The sequence below is a fragment of the Coptis chinensis genome, chromosome 3 (assembly GCF_015680905.1).
Source record: "Coptis chinensis isolate HL-2020 chromosome 3, ASM1568090v1, whole genome shotgun sequence".
Taxonomy (NCBI): domain Eukaryota; kingdom Viridiplantae; phylum Streptophyta; class Magnoliopsida; order Ranunculales; family Ranunculaceae; genus Coptis; species Coptis chinensis.
In genome coordinates, this window is record NC_141458.1 from 105,856,348 (window position 1) to 105,872,545 (window position 16,198).

A 16,198-nucleotide genomic window follows, 5' to 3' on the forward strand; every position below is an offset into this window, starting at 1 on the left:
ATAATACAATGTCTAATGCACATAAAAAGTAGATGCAAACATAAGATGACCCTGCATTGAACCCATTTCCAAATAAACTATGCATTGTACGAACAAAAATCAATGAAAGTACGTGTATCCACTTAACATGATCGCCCAAGCAACTGATATGGATGGACACTCTATTTAGTTTTATGTCTCAAACAACATGTTATTCGTTAATTTTACTTAATAAAACCGGTAGGGGTCCCCCTCTAGGGTGTTTCCCAAACAAAAAATGAAAAGTTTCCCAAATAAAGTATTTTCCACTTTGTTAGTTAAAGACAATAAACATCTTTACTAACCACTAAAAATACATAGAATTACAACAAAAGTATGCTAGTTAGATCCATTATATTGTTCTGTACTTGCATGCAGCAAATTGTTGCAAAGCATAACTCCTATTATAAGTCGATCTCTAATTACAGCCGCTTTCGCAAACCTTGCACTGAAATTGATTGAGCCTGTGGCATAAAATGAAGGAGTTGATTGACTTTGACCATAGATGGCAGTGAGATTACTAATGTTGACCATTGTAGGGATGTGACTATGTAAAAGTTATTGAAATCAAGGACCAAAATATCAGGATATATATATATATATATATATATATATATATATATATATATATATATATATATATATATATATATATATATATATAATTTTTTTGGTACACCGATATCGATATTTTCAACATATATCACCTGAATATTGAACCATTTTTTCCCCGATATATATCGGTACTTCCGATATAAAAATGTATATTGCCGATATAATCGATATATACCGTTTGACTTTTTGACAAATTTTTTATATAAATCCGATATTTCCAATATATTTATGATATTTTTGATATTTTAAATAGTTTAGACGGGTCACAAAAAAAAATGGATATATTCGATATATATCAGTTTTTGAGTACATCGATATATTCACCGATATCGATATTTTGATTCTTGATTGAAATCCCTTATCCACTATATTATCTTTTGTAATATTCAATTAATTTATGTTTAATCTCAAGATCACTTTACCAATAAAATAATCTAAAAAGTTTAAATATTTAAACAAATAAAATATTTAAAATTTCGTGACTTGTCTTAAAATTCCCACGGTTTTCTTATTTTTTCCACAGCAAGACGAAATTGCATGCAAACAGTCCCTTCCTCATTTCTCTCTGTCTCTCTCCGACTCTGATTTCCAACACTTGTTATACATTACTCAGGTACGCGTTCACATTTATTATCATTCTCAGTTTTTGTTTCTTTTACATTTTCATTTAAACTTAAACGATATTGTTCTTGTTGGTGTAAGTGTTTTGTTTTTTGTTTTTTTTCCCTTGCGGATTTCGTGGGTTTGCTTGTTTTTTGGATCTGGGGTTGAATTTATTATCATGTTTTCGATTTATTGATAACGTTTTTTTGCATTTGGCAAGATTAGTTGTGACTTTTGTATGTTGTTCAGTTCGAGAAACTTTTTGCATGTTGGGTAGTTATGCAATTTGGTTGACAATAAGCTAATATACTTCTTTTGGGATATATGTTCAAGTGCTTTATTCAAATTGGGAATACAAGAATGTTAACTTAAGCGAGTTCGTTTTACTGCAGGAGGATTTGAAAATTACCTGTCTCTGCTACTACTACAACTTAAAGTTTGGATAGGGGTTTCAGTTTTTGAGATTTTGGTGTAGGAGATTTGGAATTCAAATGATTATTGGTATTCGAGGCCGCATTATTGAGTCTGGCCACATGTGATTACTTTCAGCTTGGGCCCGTGTTGGGGATTAACAATCTAATTGTACACTGATGTAAATTTCATAATGAGTAGATGCAGTAGGTTACTTTGTTGATGGGCACTCCTGAAAAGAAGATTTGTGAGCTGGTTGACATTGTCAAGTCCTGGATTCCTCGTCGACCTGAGCCTGCAAGTTTGTCGAGGGACTTCTGGATGCCCGACGAAAGCTGCATAGTATGCTATGAGTGTGACTCTCAGTTTACAATCTTTAACCGGCGGCACCACTGCCGCCTTTGTGGACGCATCTTTTGTGCAAAGTGTACAACAAACTCAATTCCTATAGCATCTGATGAATCGATGACTTGTCGAGGAGAGTGGGATAGGATCCGGGCATGTAACTTTTGCTTCAAACAATGGGAAAAGGAGATGGCAACTATCAAAGATGGGAATTCTATGTCCATTCAGGGTGTCAGCCCCTCGCCTTCTGCAACAAGTTTTGTCAGTTTTGTTTCCAGTGGTACTGGTCACAGCAGCATCCAGAGTTCAGGGTTGTTCTCAACTGGGCCTTACCAGAGTGTGCCACATGGTTCTGCTCTCAGTCCTGTTCAACCTGCTCAAATGGAAGCTAGTGAAAATAAGCAGCAAGATGCAGTAGCATCTGAAAGTACTGTGGATTCTATAGAATTCACAGGAGACCGGTTGCCAAACCCATTTGAATATTGCATGAACAGGTATGGCTATATCTCATATATTTAGTATATTGTCCACTTGTTTTATGTTCATTGTTGTCATTGTCACCATCAAGAACACCCAGTATTCTCAAGTCAGTAACATATCCTATTTTGCCTTTAAAATCTACCTGTAGCAGTATACTCTAGCATAGATAGACAATTCTGTACGGATACACATTATGTGTTGTAGCTGCACTAAATCAATGTAAAAAGAGCTAGCTCATCTCACGAGGTTCCCCAGTGTGGGGTCTGGGGAGGGTCAGATGTACATGGAACTACTCTGCTTGCGGAGAGGCTGTTTCCGCGAACCGGAACTGTGACCTTCAGGTCATAGTGGGGCTAACCTTACCGTTAGCGAAGGGACAAAGTAAATGTAATATAGGCAATAATTTTTTTTTTTATTTTTTTTTTGTATGTTTATATTTTTTGTATCTTTCTTTCTCTCCTTTTGTTCTTCCCTTTTGTGGGATACCCTACTAAGGATGTCATTCTGAACTTATATTCCTATCATTAGTAGAGCACTTAGTTTATCCAAATTCGACCGAGTTCACATCTTTATGTTTGTGAGTTGTAACTTTTGTACATATTTTTGTTTATGCATAATAACTACCCTTATACGAACTGTTTTTTGTTTTTTATGTTTTTCAATCCCTCATGAAAGAAGTTGAATACGTACCTTAATTGCATAGATGTTTATCCATGATTGCTTACCAATGTGTTTATATATAATTGGCATGGTTTTGTTTTTGACTTTTTGGAAGTGGGAAAAGTAACTTACATCTTCAGAACCTTATACAGTTCGCTTTTCTTCCTCTTAGTCCTTAAATGTTACCTTACTCAGTGAGCCAACATTCATGCAAGTCTTCAATTATTTATGTTACAGTTCTATGGGACATTTTCCAAGGGCATTAATGTTTTGTATTATGTAAACCCTACTATTTTCTTTTATATAGATGTGTGAGAAAATGCTGAAACTAATTAAAACCGTATATTTTTCTCCAGATATCTGTATGTAATTTCACTATTTGTGTATGTGTTTTTCTAACGATGTAATGGTGTTTGCTTATATTTTGTGTCAGGAGTGATGAAGATGATGACGATAATGAATATGGTGTTTACCAAACCGAATCTGAAAAAATGCAATTTTCCCAAACTGGTTACTACTATGATCGAGTTGAGTTTGATGATAGTGACCAATTGTATAAAGTGCTTCCTGATGAAGAAAACATCACTATCAAGGATTTGAACAGCTCTTCACCACATGATAATTTAGAAGCAGGACAAGTCCAAGAGGGCACAAACTCCATAAAGCATGAAGAAGCAGTGGAGCAATATAATAACAGTGAGCGTGAAACAAACCCTTCTTTGTGTAGTGTTGAGAACACAAATGCCGAACCTGTGGATTTTGAAAACAATGGGCTACTTTGGCTCCCTCCTGAACCGGAAGATGAAGAAGACGAGCGAGAACCTGTTTTGTTTGAGGATGATGAAGAAGAAGAGGGTGCTACAGGTGAGTGGGGATACCTGCGGTCTTCAAGCAGCTTTGGCAGTGGAGAAAGCCGAAGTAGGGAGCGATCAATTGAGGAGCACAAGAAGGCAGTGAAGAATGTAGTTGATGGACATTTCAGGGCTTTGGTAGCTTCGCTGTTACAGGTGGAAAATCTGCCCGTAGGTGAGGAAAATGACAAAGCTAGTTGGTTAGAGATAATTACATCTTTGTCCTGGGAGGCTGCCACACTCCTTAAACCAGACACTAGTAGAAGTGGAGGAATGGACCCTGGTGGATATGTGAAGATCAAATGCTTAGCTTCTGGCCATCGCAGTGCAAGGTGACTTTTACGGGATTTTGGTGGTTCCTTTATAATCACTTCAGATTTGTCATGCCAAATGACACATGATCAGCTCAGAATATAACATCTACAAGATGTTATTCATTTTTTAATGTGCAATCCTTCGCCACACCTTTATTCTGAGAAGAGTAGTGTTGGTTACACATTCCCTTATACATGGCTGTAGTTTTATAAACTTTTCTAAATTTACTCATATAATGCAAATATAGTTTAGCGATGTGTTTTTCTTTTTGCAATCATATTAATCTGCTTTACATTTGATGAAGTGCTTATTGATGCAGTCTTGTGGTAAAAGGCGTTGTTTGTAAGAAAAATGTGGCCCATCGCCGGATGACTTCAGAACTGGAGAAGCCTCGGTTCCTTATCCTTGGAGGAGCTCTTGAGTATCAGCGGGTTACTAATCTTCTGTCAAGTTTTGATACATTGTTGCAGCAGGTTCTCATCATTCGCCTTTCGATTTAAATATATATATTTGTATACATTTAAAAAAAAGAAAGAAAAAGAATTGGTTTTACATTTCTTGCTGACTATGAATCATTACTATCCTAGTACATTGGGTCATTATTGTCTTTCTTGTACTTATGGCTGTCACATATTGATGTAGGAAATGGACCATTTAAAGATGGCTGTTGCAAAGATAGATGCTCACCACCCTAACGTCCTTTTGGTAGAGAAATCAGTTTCTCGTTTTGCACAAGATTACCTCCTTGCAAAAGATATATCACTTGTTCTTAATATTAAAAGGCCACTTCTAGAGCGTATAGCTCGTTGCACAGGTGCACAAATTGTACCTTCAATTGATCATCTTTCATCTCAGAAGCTGGGGTATTGTGGGGCATTCCACGTGGAGAAGTTTCTTGAAGAACATGGGACTGCCGGCCAGGGAGGGAAGAAATTGGTGAAGACATTGATGTTCTTTGAAGGGTGCCCTAAACCATTGGGTTGTACTGTAAGTTCTGCAAGCTTTTTAAGGTGTACTTGTCAATTATCTACTGAGATGGTAACTAATTGTGGGCAGTTGCGTTTTCTTCCTTTTTCTTTCTTTCTCTAATCTTATTTTCATTGACCGACCTATGATCTTAGATGCTGTTGATTAGGCAGTTAAGACATTAGTTAGGCCGAATATCTTCAAACACATACTTACTGGTAACTCAAAGTGTTCACTCTCTGGAGCATTTGGTTCCTTAGCTTATGAAATGTAAGGTGTGAATTACGTGACAATCTTCTAACAGAAAACCCATAACAAAACAAAATACATCATACTATATGAAATTAGAACATGTAAATAAGGAAGAAGGAAAGAAGAAAGATACAACCATTCACTGTATTGATTCCAAATTCTCCTACGCATACTGATAAAAATCAATCTGAAACTGGTGTATGTTAAAGTTTTCACTTTCTGAAGTTTTATCTGTTAAACGAAATAAAAAAACTAAAATATCTTTAAATGCAAGTAGAGTAGGGTCATGTGAGTGAGTATAATATATAGTTTTAAGGAATTGTCTTCAAAGCTAAGTTACATTGACACGGATACGTGTGTCCTTATCCGATGTGGATACGAAGTGTCTGACACAGTGAAATATCAAAAATTGATGTACATACAATAGGTGTCTGATATGTGTCCGACACGGACGCGTGGATACGTATCCGACACAGATTTTTTTTTGAAATATGGCGTGTCCATGTTACATAGCTTCAAAGACTATGCAGAGATGCTAGAAAAGAAGATATGGAAAGAATGTTCATTTATACATGTATCATTTCAATTATACATGTGCCTCCTCAAACTATATTGTTTTTTTAATATCCTTTACACCAAGGAATACTATTCTGAGAGGAAAAGATTTTCATTGTAGCTTCAGTTGTCATGGCTATTGTTGAAGAATTCTCTAGAAACGAGCCACATGGTGGGGACCTCCAACTCCTTGAAAAGGCTGATCACAAATTACATGTTTCTTAAAATAAATGGTTGCTCTCGAAGTGTACTATTAAGCTATTATCCACTTGTTGGGTACTTCTGGGTGCACTCTTTATGTATTTGTATACAGATAATTGGATGTGACTTAAACAACTTGAATGCTCTTTTGTCCATTTGTTCAGATTTTGCTTAAGGGTGCTAATGGGGATGAATTGAAGAAGGTGAAGCATGTCCTCCAGTATGGGGTCTTCGCAGCGTATCACTTAGCTCTGGAAACATCTTTTCTTGCTGATGAAGGTGCTTCTCTTCCAGAACTCCCTTTGAAGTCTCCCATAACTGTTGCCCTTCCAGATAAACCATCCAGTATCGACAGGTCCATTTCGGTAGTACCTGGCTTTACTGTTGCATCCGCTGGCAAGCCTCAGGGGCCTCAAACCTATAGAGAACCACATGGACCTAACAAAATTCTTACATCAGAGTCAAAATCACCAGTACATAGTCCCCATGTCCACAAACTGGAAAAGAGCTTGGCAGCTAGTTTCTCTAAAAGTTTTAATTCCCAATATACAGGTCATACCTCCACCTTTATCAACTCTTTTGCCTCTGATCTTTACTTGTCTCCGAAGGTTTTCTCAGGAAGTTCTGATTACAAGGTCTCCACATATTTACCAAATGGTGAGAAACATAGTATGGAATTTGAGGATTCTACTGAGACCAAAGCTTCTAAAGACGACAGAAGCCTAGCCATTGGGGTTGGTTGTTTTCCCTCTAATGGGTTTGTTGCATCGGAGGCTTTGGGGCAAGTTGGCGTCAAAGCTATTGATTCTAACATTGATCAGAATGCAATAAGTACCACTCAATCAGGTAACTCAAAAATGACATCCTTACAGCATGATAGCAGTACGTACCACGATGAGCCTGGACTATGTAAGGAAGAATTTCCACCATCCCCATCTGACCATCAGAGCATTTTGGTTTCCTTATCAACCCGCTGTGTGTGGAAGGGGACTGTGTGTGAAAGGTCACATCTATTTCGTATAAAATACTACGGAAGCTTTGACAAACCTTTGGGGAGGTTTTTAAGAGACCATTTATTTGATCAGGTAATCTTTTCAAGCTTTTTAGATACCCATGAAATTTTGACTTCCACAGCTTTTAACTCATTAGTGGTTGATCCTGTTTTTTAGAGTTATCGCTGTCGTTCATGTGAGATGCCATCAGAAGCACATGTACATTGCTATACTCACAGACAAGGCAGCCTTACTATTTCTGTTAAGAAGCTACCGGAGTTCCTTCTTCCAGGGGAACGAGAAGGCAAAATTTGGATGTGGCATCGGTGTCTAAGGTGTCCTCGGACAAATGGGTTCCCTCCGGCAACTCGAAGAGTAGTGATGTCTGATGCCGCTTGGGGATTATCTTTTGGGAAATTTTTGGAGCTCAGCTTTTCAAATCATGCTGCTGCAAGTAGGGTGGCTAGCTGTGGTCATTCATTACATCGAGATTGTCTCAGGTTTTACGGGTAAGCTCGGTCTGTATTATGATTTATGAGTAAAAAAATCTGATACAAAAGGAAGACAGTGAGACTTTTTTTAAACTCATTCGTTGAATATCAATCTGATTGGTTGTCCTTAGGTGTCCAACCATGTCACATTCTCTGAATGGTTACAGAGTTTTGTGAGTCTCCGTAGAAAATCCGTTAGTTTTGTTATGGGTCTGTTGGGTACCAACTCTCACGAGTTTGATTAGTTGCATTAGTTTCTCAGACAAAACTTAAGAGATTTGATCGGTGATTACAAAGTTATTCTAGAGTTTTTAGATGTTTCAACTTCTAATTTTGAGGAGTTCAATTATATTGATTAAAAAGGTATACATCCCAACTCCTAATGTTAAGCTGTGGAGAGGCATGTTGCAACTGGAATTGGAAGTTCTAACTTCCTTAAAAGACGGGAGTGATCTTTTCGATTGTGTACCAAACACGAAGATAAGTTCACCAACTTGGTGGAGTACTGGAGTCAGTTTCAAACGGACCCTGATTGGACACCTGTGTGTGGCCTTGGTCCATCACATAGTGGTCCCAACTTACATTGGTGAACCAACTAGTGAACTAGTCTGTATTTCTTGTTCCTTGTATGAAGAAATAATATTTAATTTTCATGTAAGATGTTACTTATCGATTTTTTTACTTTGATTCTTATTGAAAGCTATATAAGAATGGCAATCTATGTTTGTAAGAATATGTTGTGTCGGACACTGTGACTCAGGGACATACTTCAATAGAAATCATTTACTGCACTTCTGTAGGTCAGTATGTGTGACACCTTACACCATGTTGAATACAGACATGTGTTTGTGTCGTGTACTCGTGTTACATTGAAGACTCAAAGTTTATGTTCAATATTTGAGAAAGGATCGCCTCAATAAATAAGGAAGGTTTCAAATCCTAATTTAGAAAACCTTTCCTATGAGATCCATAGAAAGGGCCCAATTCTTCCTTTGTTCATCATATTCCACAGAATCCATTTGTAGTTGGTAATACCCGCATGTGATAATAAAATATCAGATTTCCCCTTCTTTTGCATGCATAACCCTTATCTTTTAAATGGTAATATTCACATATGATTCTTATAAAGCATATTTCTCTATTTGTGCATGATAACCGTCATCTTTCTGTGGATCTCTATATTATGCATTTATGCATCATGTTGTTTGATTTTACTCTTGCAGGTTTGGGAGAATGGTTGCATGCTTTCGTTATGCTTCAATTGATGTTCATTCAGTTTACCTTCCGCCTGCCAAGCTGGAATTTAACTATGATAACCAGGAGTGGATACAGAAAGAAGCAAATGAGGTCAAATCATATGCTAAACCTTGCTCCTGAAACTTGATGTGATTTTTTTTTGCTCCCTCATAGTTTGTGGCCTTTTCTTTCGTGTGTGTTAGGTGGTCGATTGGGCAGAACTCCTATTTACAGAAGTATTAAACGCTCTCCATCAGATTGCTGAGAAAAGATTGGGCACAGTGTCACTTAAAGCAGTTGAATCAAAACGGAATGTTGCAGAACTGGAAGGGACGCTGCAAAAGGAGAAGGCAGAATTTGAGGTTTGTAATTGTGAATATCTGGTCTAGTTTTATGTGTGAATGACAGAAACTTCCTTATACTTGATGGCTGATGCCATGCCTTGGATCTCTTCCGTTAATCCTTTCAGTGCACCAAGAGGCCTAAAATCACGTGTTACAGCTACCTATATATGTTGGGGAGAACCACGAATTTTGAACTGGAAAAAGTCAAATGTGAGAAAAATACCTATGGTTTTCTCGGTTTGCTACTCTTGTACTCTCTTTTTTCAATTGTGATAGCCACTCTTTTGTGTGGAATTTGTGGTAGAGGAGATGTAAGCTACTATTTCTTCTTGTTGGGTTTTGGGTCTTGTGGTCCCTCAGTATCACGTAGTCTCCCTCACTTAGATTCTTGCTAAGGAGGACAACCTGGGCTCTTGCATTATGTATCCCATGGTATATGTTCTTGTAAATATTTTACCATATTATTGAATTTATTACCATCTGCCAAAAAAAATATATACTAACAGTAAAATAATATTATTGCTAGAGATGAAGAAGAAAGTCTGGAGAAAAAGAGGATAGGGCCTTAGTTGATTTTGGCTTTCTCTCACAGATCTTAATATAGAAAAATAGTAGGGTTTACACCATAGAAACATAAAACCACCACTTCAGTTTACACTATAGAAACACCTCCCCCCCCCCCCCTTCCCCCTTTGGAGGGAAATGTCCCAACTGTCCCTCTTAGAACTGTACCATTAAGAATGTAATTAACTTGGAAATGGACTCTTTAATAATACAAGGGTGATAAAGTTTGTCCTTCCTTTGTCACATTCCTTTCTTTTCAGAGCTTCTCGACTGACTTTGGATACTGCCTTTTGTTGTTGCAGGAATCTCTTCACAAAGCACTAAACAAGGAGGTAAAAAGGGGACAATTGATTATTGATATTCTGGAGATTAATCGGTTGCGGAGGAAATTGCTCTTCCATTCGTATATGTGGGACCACCGCTTGATCTCTGCAGCCAATTCAGATAGCAAGAGCATCCAAAGACTCAGCAGCTCCGTGCAACATGTAGAAAAATCTACTAGTTCTAGTGTGAAGAAGGTTGAGACAAACTCAACTTCTATCCAGGGTAGAGTTTTCTCAAGCTGTGATTCCGCTCATGTGAACGGACAACATTATCGAATTCCTAGTCAGGGGGAAAATAGTTACCAAAATGACCAGCTTGGCTTAACCCATCATGATGTATGCGTGGATGATTGTTCAAACCAAGGAAGGGAGTGTCTGCATCATATTTCTACAAGCATGAGCCTAGGTGAACAAACTGATCCTCTGGACCCTGGTGTAATTGTTCGCAGGGCCAGCTCAGAGAGTCAATTGCCAATTGTGGCAAACTTGTCAGACACCCTTGATGCTGCATGGACTGGTGAAAGTTTTTCAGGAAGTACAACACCAATAGAAAGTGCTTCTGGATTGTCTAGTGCAGTCTCATTAAATACGCCGAGCACCTTAGAGGCTGCAATGCAGAATATTGCGTTAGAAGAGCATCTAGAAGATCAAGGTCCAATTCAGGCGACTCAATCTCTGGGTTCTGCTTTACCTCTTAAACTGTCTGACAACTTAGAGGACTCAGCAGTCTGGTCAGGAATGCCTTTTCAGACCTTCTACTATTCTTTCAACAAAATTTATTCAGGGATCATTCCAAAGTTTGATACCCTCAGTGACTATAATCCTGTATATGTCTCGTCATTCCGGGAGTTGAAACGTCAAAGTAGGGCCAGATTACTGTTTCCGGTTGGTGTGAATGACACTGTTGTACCAATTTATGATCAGGAGCCTACAAGCATTATATCATACACACTACTCTCACCAGATTATCATGCCCAGATGTTAGATGAGCGGGAGAGATTGAATTCGGCGGTTTCGTTGCCACTTCATGATTCAACAAATATTAATCTGCGTCATTCTCTTGATGGGGCAACCTCTGAATCTTTTAGAAGTTTTGGGTCCACTGATGATAGTTTCTTATCCAAGTCTGGTTCACGGAGCTCTCAGGTTTTGGATCCTCTTTTTTATACAAAGGCATTGCACGTCAGAGTGTCTTTCACAGGGGATGGTCCACTTGGGAAGGTAAAATATACAGTTACCTGTTTCTATGCAAAGCGCTTTGAAGCCTTAAGGAGTACTTGTTGCCCCTCAGAGCTAGATTTTGTAAAGTCTCTTGCTCGTTGTAAGAAGTGGGTTGCGCAAGGGGGTAAGAGCAATGCCTTCTTTGCAAAGACCCTGGATGACAGGTTTATAGTCAAAGGAGTAACCAAGACAGAGTTGGAATCTTTTATCAAGTTTGCTCCAGAATATTTTAGGTATCTATCCGAGTCGATTGGCTCTGGAAGCCCAACTTGTCTGGCAAAAATTCTAGGAATATACCAGGTACTGCCCATCTTCTTGTCAAGTTTGAAGTGAAATTTTTATGTAACAAAAAATCATCACATTTCATTGTGTTTAACCTGTCAATGGTGTTGCAATAGTGAATAGTTATGAACTATTAGATAAATCCTAGACTTGAACATCATTGGAAAAATTAGACAATCAAATGGACCACTTTTTTGTGAGGATGATCTTCATAATGAGGTGATCATCCTCACCAGAAAATAAATAAAAAATAAAAATAAAAGTAAGAGAGGAAACAATAAGATAAAAGTAAAATAAAATAAAATAAAAACTCAGCCCATAATCTTGTTGATTTGCGCAAATAACTGTTTGTCATTTATGTGTGTCATAGTATGCTCCCCTTCCCTGTAGATATTGGTCAAGCTACCGTGACTAGGGCTGTCAATGGATTGGTTTGGGTCGGGTTCGGGAAAATCCGAACCCGAAACGATAAGAAATTTTGGAACCCGAAACCGAACTGAACCGATAAGAAATATTGGAAACCCAAACCGAATCGAACCGATAAGAAAGATTGCAAACCGAACTTGAACCAAAAACTATAAAATCAATTAAATCTTAAATTAAATCAATTAATTTCAACCACACAATTGATAAACATATACAAAATTAATCATAAATATTACTAAAATGTTATCTTATCGGTTTGGGTTCATATCGGTTCGGTGGAGGGAAAACCCGAAACCAAACCAATATCTTATTGGTTTGGTTTCGGGTCGGTAGAAAATAAATCAAATTACCAAAACCCAAACCGTTTTTTATCGGTTTGGTTCGGGTCGGTTATCGGGTTATCGAAACCCATTGACAGCCCTAACCGTGACACCCTTAAACAACATCCTGAATTGACACCCTTAACAAGTGGACCTACACTACGACTTTTTCACTTTTCTGTAGAAGTTGCAACATATTTTGTCAGGATGATTCCCACAAATCTACTCATGAATCATTTTACTACCGACACGCTAAAATCTTGTTTGTAGAGAATTGTACATGGTAATTTTTGCTAGTTGACATTTATATATGTATTGATGGAAATCATGGAATTCAAATGATGATTTCATTTTTTTCACGTGTTGCACTTATATAAGTTCTTTCAGACTTCTAGCATTTCATGTTCTTGGCACTCAATTGCTTGGACTCAAAAGTACTAGAACCATTAAGTTGTGGGAGCTTCAAAACCAAAGCCTTCTACATTTGTCACTCTCTTTTTTCCTATTTTCCCCTTCTTTGATGACTGTGTGTGACAGTTGCTTGTTTCCTTTTATGTTCTCCCCATTTGCACACATAAGATTACATCGAAGCACCTAAAAGGAGGGAAGGAATCGAGGATGGACGTTTTAGCAATGGAATATATATTTTTTGGGCGGAACCTTACAAGGCTTTATGACCTTAAAGGGTCTCTTCGATCACGATATAATGCAGATTCAAGTGGGGACAATAAGGTTCTGCTGGATCAGAATCTTATTGAAGCAATGCCAACTTGTCCAATTTTTGTGGGTAACAAGGCAAAGCGCTTGCTGGAGAGAGCTGTCTGGAATGACACTTCATTTCTTGCGGTGAGCTTTAATCTGGTGATTGCTGAATTTACGTGTTTATGTTTTACTCACTAGACCATTAGCTGATTCTCTCTTTCTTTATTCTACAATTTTGACTTTACTTTTTGAAAGAAAGAAAAGTGTGGAGTGATTACCAGAGGACTAATAGGTTTCTGGTCACCTGTTGCTCATAGGATGTGATTTTCAGCAAAATAGGTTTTGTCCCAACCTTTTGAATTTTGTGTTAAAACTCTGAGCATATATGTGCAGTTTACCTGTTAATAGAGTACTTCAGATTCTTTTTGCCCGTCCTTCTCTGATCCACTCAATCCAGTAGTCGTTGCCGTGTGTCATCTGTTTGGGTCACCTGATCTGACGTCTAAGATTGACATATTTGATGTTTTGTTTTTCCCTAATAGTCGGTAATTTTGCATAGTTGAGTTCCATGGCAGTGAATTATAATGTTTCATATTCATCTGTTGACAGTCTATTGACGTAATGGATTACTCCTTACTGGTTGGGGTGGACGAGGAGAAGCACGAGCTGGTTCTTGGGATTATCGATTTCGTGAGGCAGTACACATGGGACAAGCACCTTGAGACATGGGTGAAGGCTTCAGGCATCTTAGGTGGACCAAAAAACTCATCCCCTACTGTAGTCTCGCCTAAGCAGTACAAGAAGCGGTTCAGGAAGGCCATGTCAGAATATTTTCTTATGGTTCCCGATCAGTGGTCCCCTCTTCCAATCATTCCCAGCAGATCTCAGTCTGACATCTGCGATGAAAAAACACAGTGTGGAACATCCGCGAAGTGACAATGTTGGATCTTGTATCTGACGATGGCAATATGTAAGTTGGAATTCTATTCCCATTTTTTTACCTTCATTTGGTCCTACTGTAAATCTGTAAATTCTGTCTTGTTCCACTTGTTACATAAGAGGAAAAAAAAAATCTTTCAGTTTTTTTTGCCAGAAAAGGCGGAACAAGGCTATTTTAATGCTAAGAAATATCCATTGAGGGTATGATATTTGATGACCTCTCAGTGAATCATTTGTACAGAGTATCCATATCCATGTATTTGTAGTTGGTTCATTGCAATAGATGCAGATTTTCTGAAAATTTGTACATTTTGGTCCAGTATTCTTACATGATTTTCTTCGTATTGGGTGGGTCGCTACTTTTGATTTGAGTAGTCAATCAGTTAAGTGATTGCTCTGTGTTTATCTTTTTATGTGGAACATGTTACTATGACTTCAGTGAAGGAGTTCTGAACTCTCACATGTAGCTGAAAGAAACATTTTAATTGAAGTCACTTGGAATCATGCAGTAGACAGATGCCTTCTTATTTGTTCCTGCACCTTAGAATACTACAGAAACTGCAATCATCTGCACAGAAACTGCAATTGTTCCTGCACCTTAGAATACTACATACAATGAGGTTGTACGCTGAGTCCCTGACTGTCTTCATTCGAAAAAGAAATGCTGCATAACTGCTCCAACATGATCTCCCGCAATCTTTAACTTACCAAGCATGCTTTGAAGAATCCTATATGCTTTATAGTCTTGCTCATCAAGAGTGAAGAGTGAAGACCAATCCAGCATGAGAGATTCTCTCAAATCAGCAACATGTTTGGAACAACTAGGCCCAGTCCAACACAAAATGTTGCATTGGAAGGAGAGAGGAAAACTCTCCATTGTCACCATAATGTGAGTGTGGTGGACCATGTTACTATTTGGTAGTGAGCTTATAAATTTTGAATCCACTCTCACCTCAGTGGCTAGCGTGTCAAGCTTGGATTTGAATCCAGAGGACTTTCGAGTTTGGACAGAACAATCATGGCTTTGTCTAAGATTGCATACCCTTTCTTTATCACAGTGCTTCTTTTGCTTCATTGTTTGTAACATGTGATTACAATGGTCCTTTACTGGGTGTTAATATGGCTTGGATTGTGTTCTCTACTTAGTAAGCAATGAGATTATAAATCATTTAGAGAAGGTGATAAGAAGAAAATTTGATATAATCTGCACAAATGCAAGAGTACCTCTTAATGCAAATCTCTTTCTGTTATGATCGTCTAACTCATACAAGAATACAAGATGAAGAGATTAGTTAGGTACGCCTGTATGGTCTACTATTCTAAGTTTACCAAACTATTTTGAATCTTGGTCAAAACCATCTTTTATGATTCATGTGATGGTTATGAAAGAGTGCTTAATGAAAGCTCTTGAAGGTGGAGATGGTCTGTCACAGCCCGAATTTCTAAACAATAAAAAAAAAATGAATAATTGAAATATAAATATTTCAACCATCATTTGGTTTAATTGTCTAAAAACCCAGGCTATGACGGGAGATACAACACATGTCAAAACCTAAAACCCACATCACAACAGGATCAACTTAACAACAAAAACCTCCAAATTCCTCAACTATCACTTTATTAAAAACTTTCTTCCATCCCAATACAAACATAAACAAACTTTAAGAATAACAGGTCTCAACATTGTATTTCATGTCATATGAAAATGTAACCTACGTTATTACATCATTCCAAAAGATCAGACCTAATAAACTAAACTCCCAGACTGCTCCAGGCGAGAATCCTAATCACACGCCGTGGTTCCATCGCTTCCACCTATGTTCCTAAGAACACACCCACATTGCCAAAACAAAGCAAACATGGGTCAAAAATGAAATTTGCTTTGGTATGAGTAGACTAACCACATATAAACATTATCATACTTTTTAATTATCCAAATAACCACTTTATATTTTCCCATAACTTAATCATTCACACTTGGAAGCAATTAGTCTGGTCATTTCAACCGCATAGATAGTTCTTCCCAAAGCAAAACTTCCATTATATAACTCATTATAATAACTCGTTTTAATATCTAAACCATTGA

At 37.7% G+C, this 16,198-nt stretch overlaps 1 protein-coding gene across 4 annotated transcripts; it reads left to right on the plus strand.

Annotated features, from left to right (window-relative positions):
- The first annotated feature begins 1,695 nt into the window (after window positions 1-1,695).
- On the plus strand, window positions 1,696-14,751 carry LOC147512590 (1-phosphatidylinositol-3-phosphate 5-kinase FAB1B-like). Of its 4 annotated transcripts, none has more exons than XM_086595621.1 (12): window positions 1,721-2,486; window positions 3,566-4,315; window positions 4,618-4,771; window positions 4,941-5,285; window positions 6,437-7,357; window positions 7,442-7,773; window positions 8,979-9,102; window positions 9,195-9,353; window positions 10,202-11,743; window positions 13,051-13,317; window positions 13,783-14,143; window positions 14,622-14,751. In XM_086595621.1, the coding sequence occupies exons 1-11, from the start codon at window positions 1,870-1,872 to the stop codon at window positions 14,107-14,109; spliced, it is 5,538 nt and encodes a 1,845-aa protein (XP_086451747.1). In that variant the 5' UTR covers window positions 1,721-1,869; the 3' UTR covers window positions 14,110-14,143; window positions 14,622-14,751. The 4 variants fall into 4 exon arrangements, with proteins under 4 accessions (XP_086451745.1, XP_086451747.1, XP_086451746.1 ...); XM_086595620.1 differs by having other exon boundaries at window positions 14,552-14,623; XM_086595619.1 differs by lacking the exon at window positions 14,622-14,751 and having other exon boundaries at window positions 1,696-2,486; window positions 13,783-14,413.
- Window positions 14,752-16,198: the final 1,447 nt, after the last annotated feature.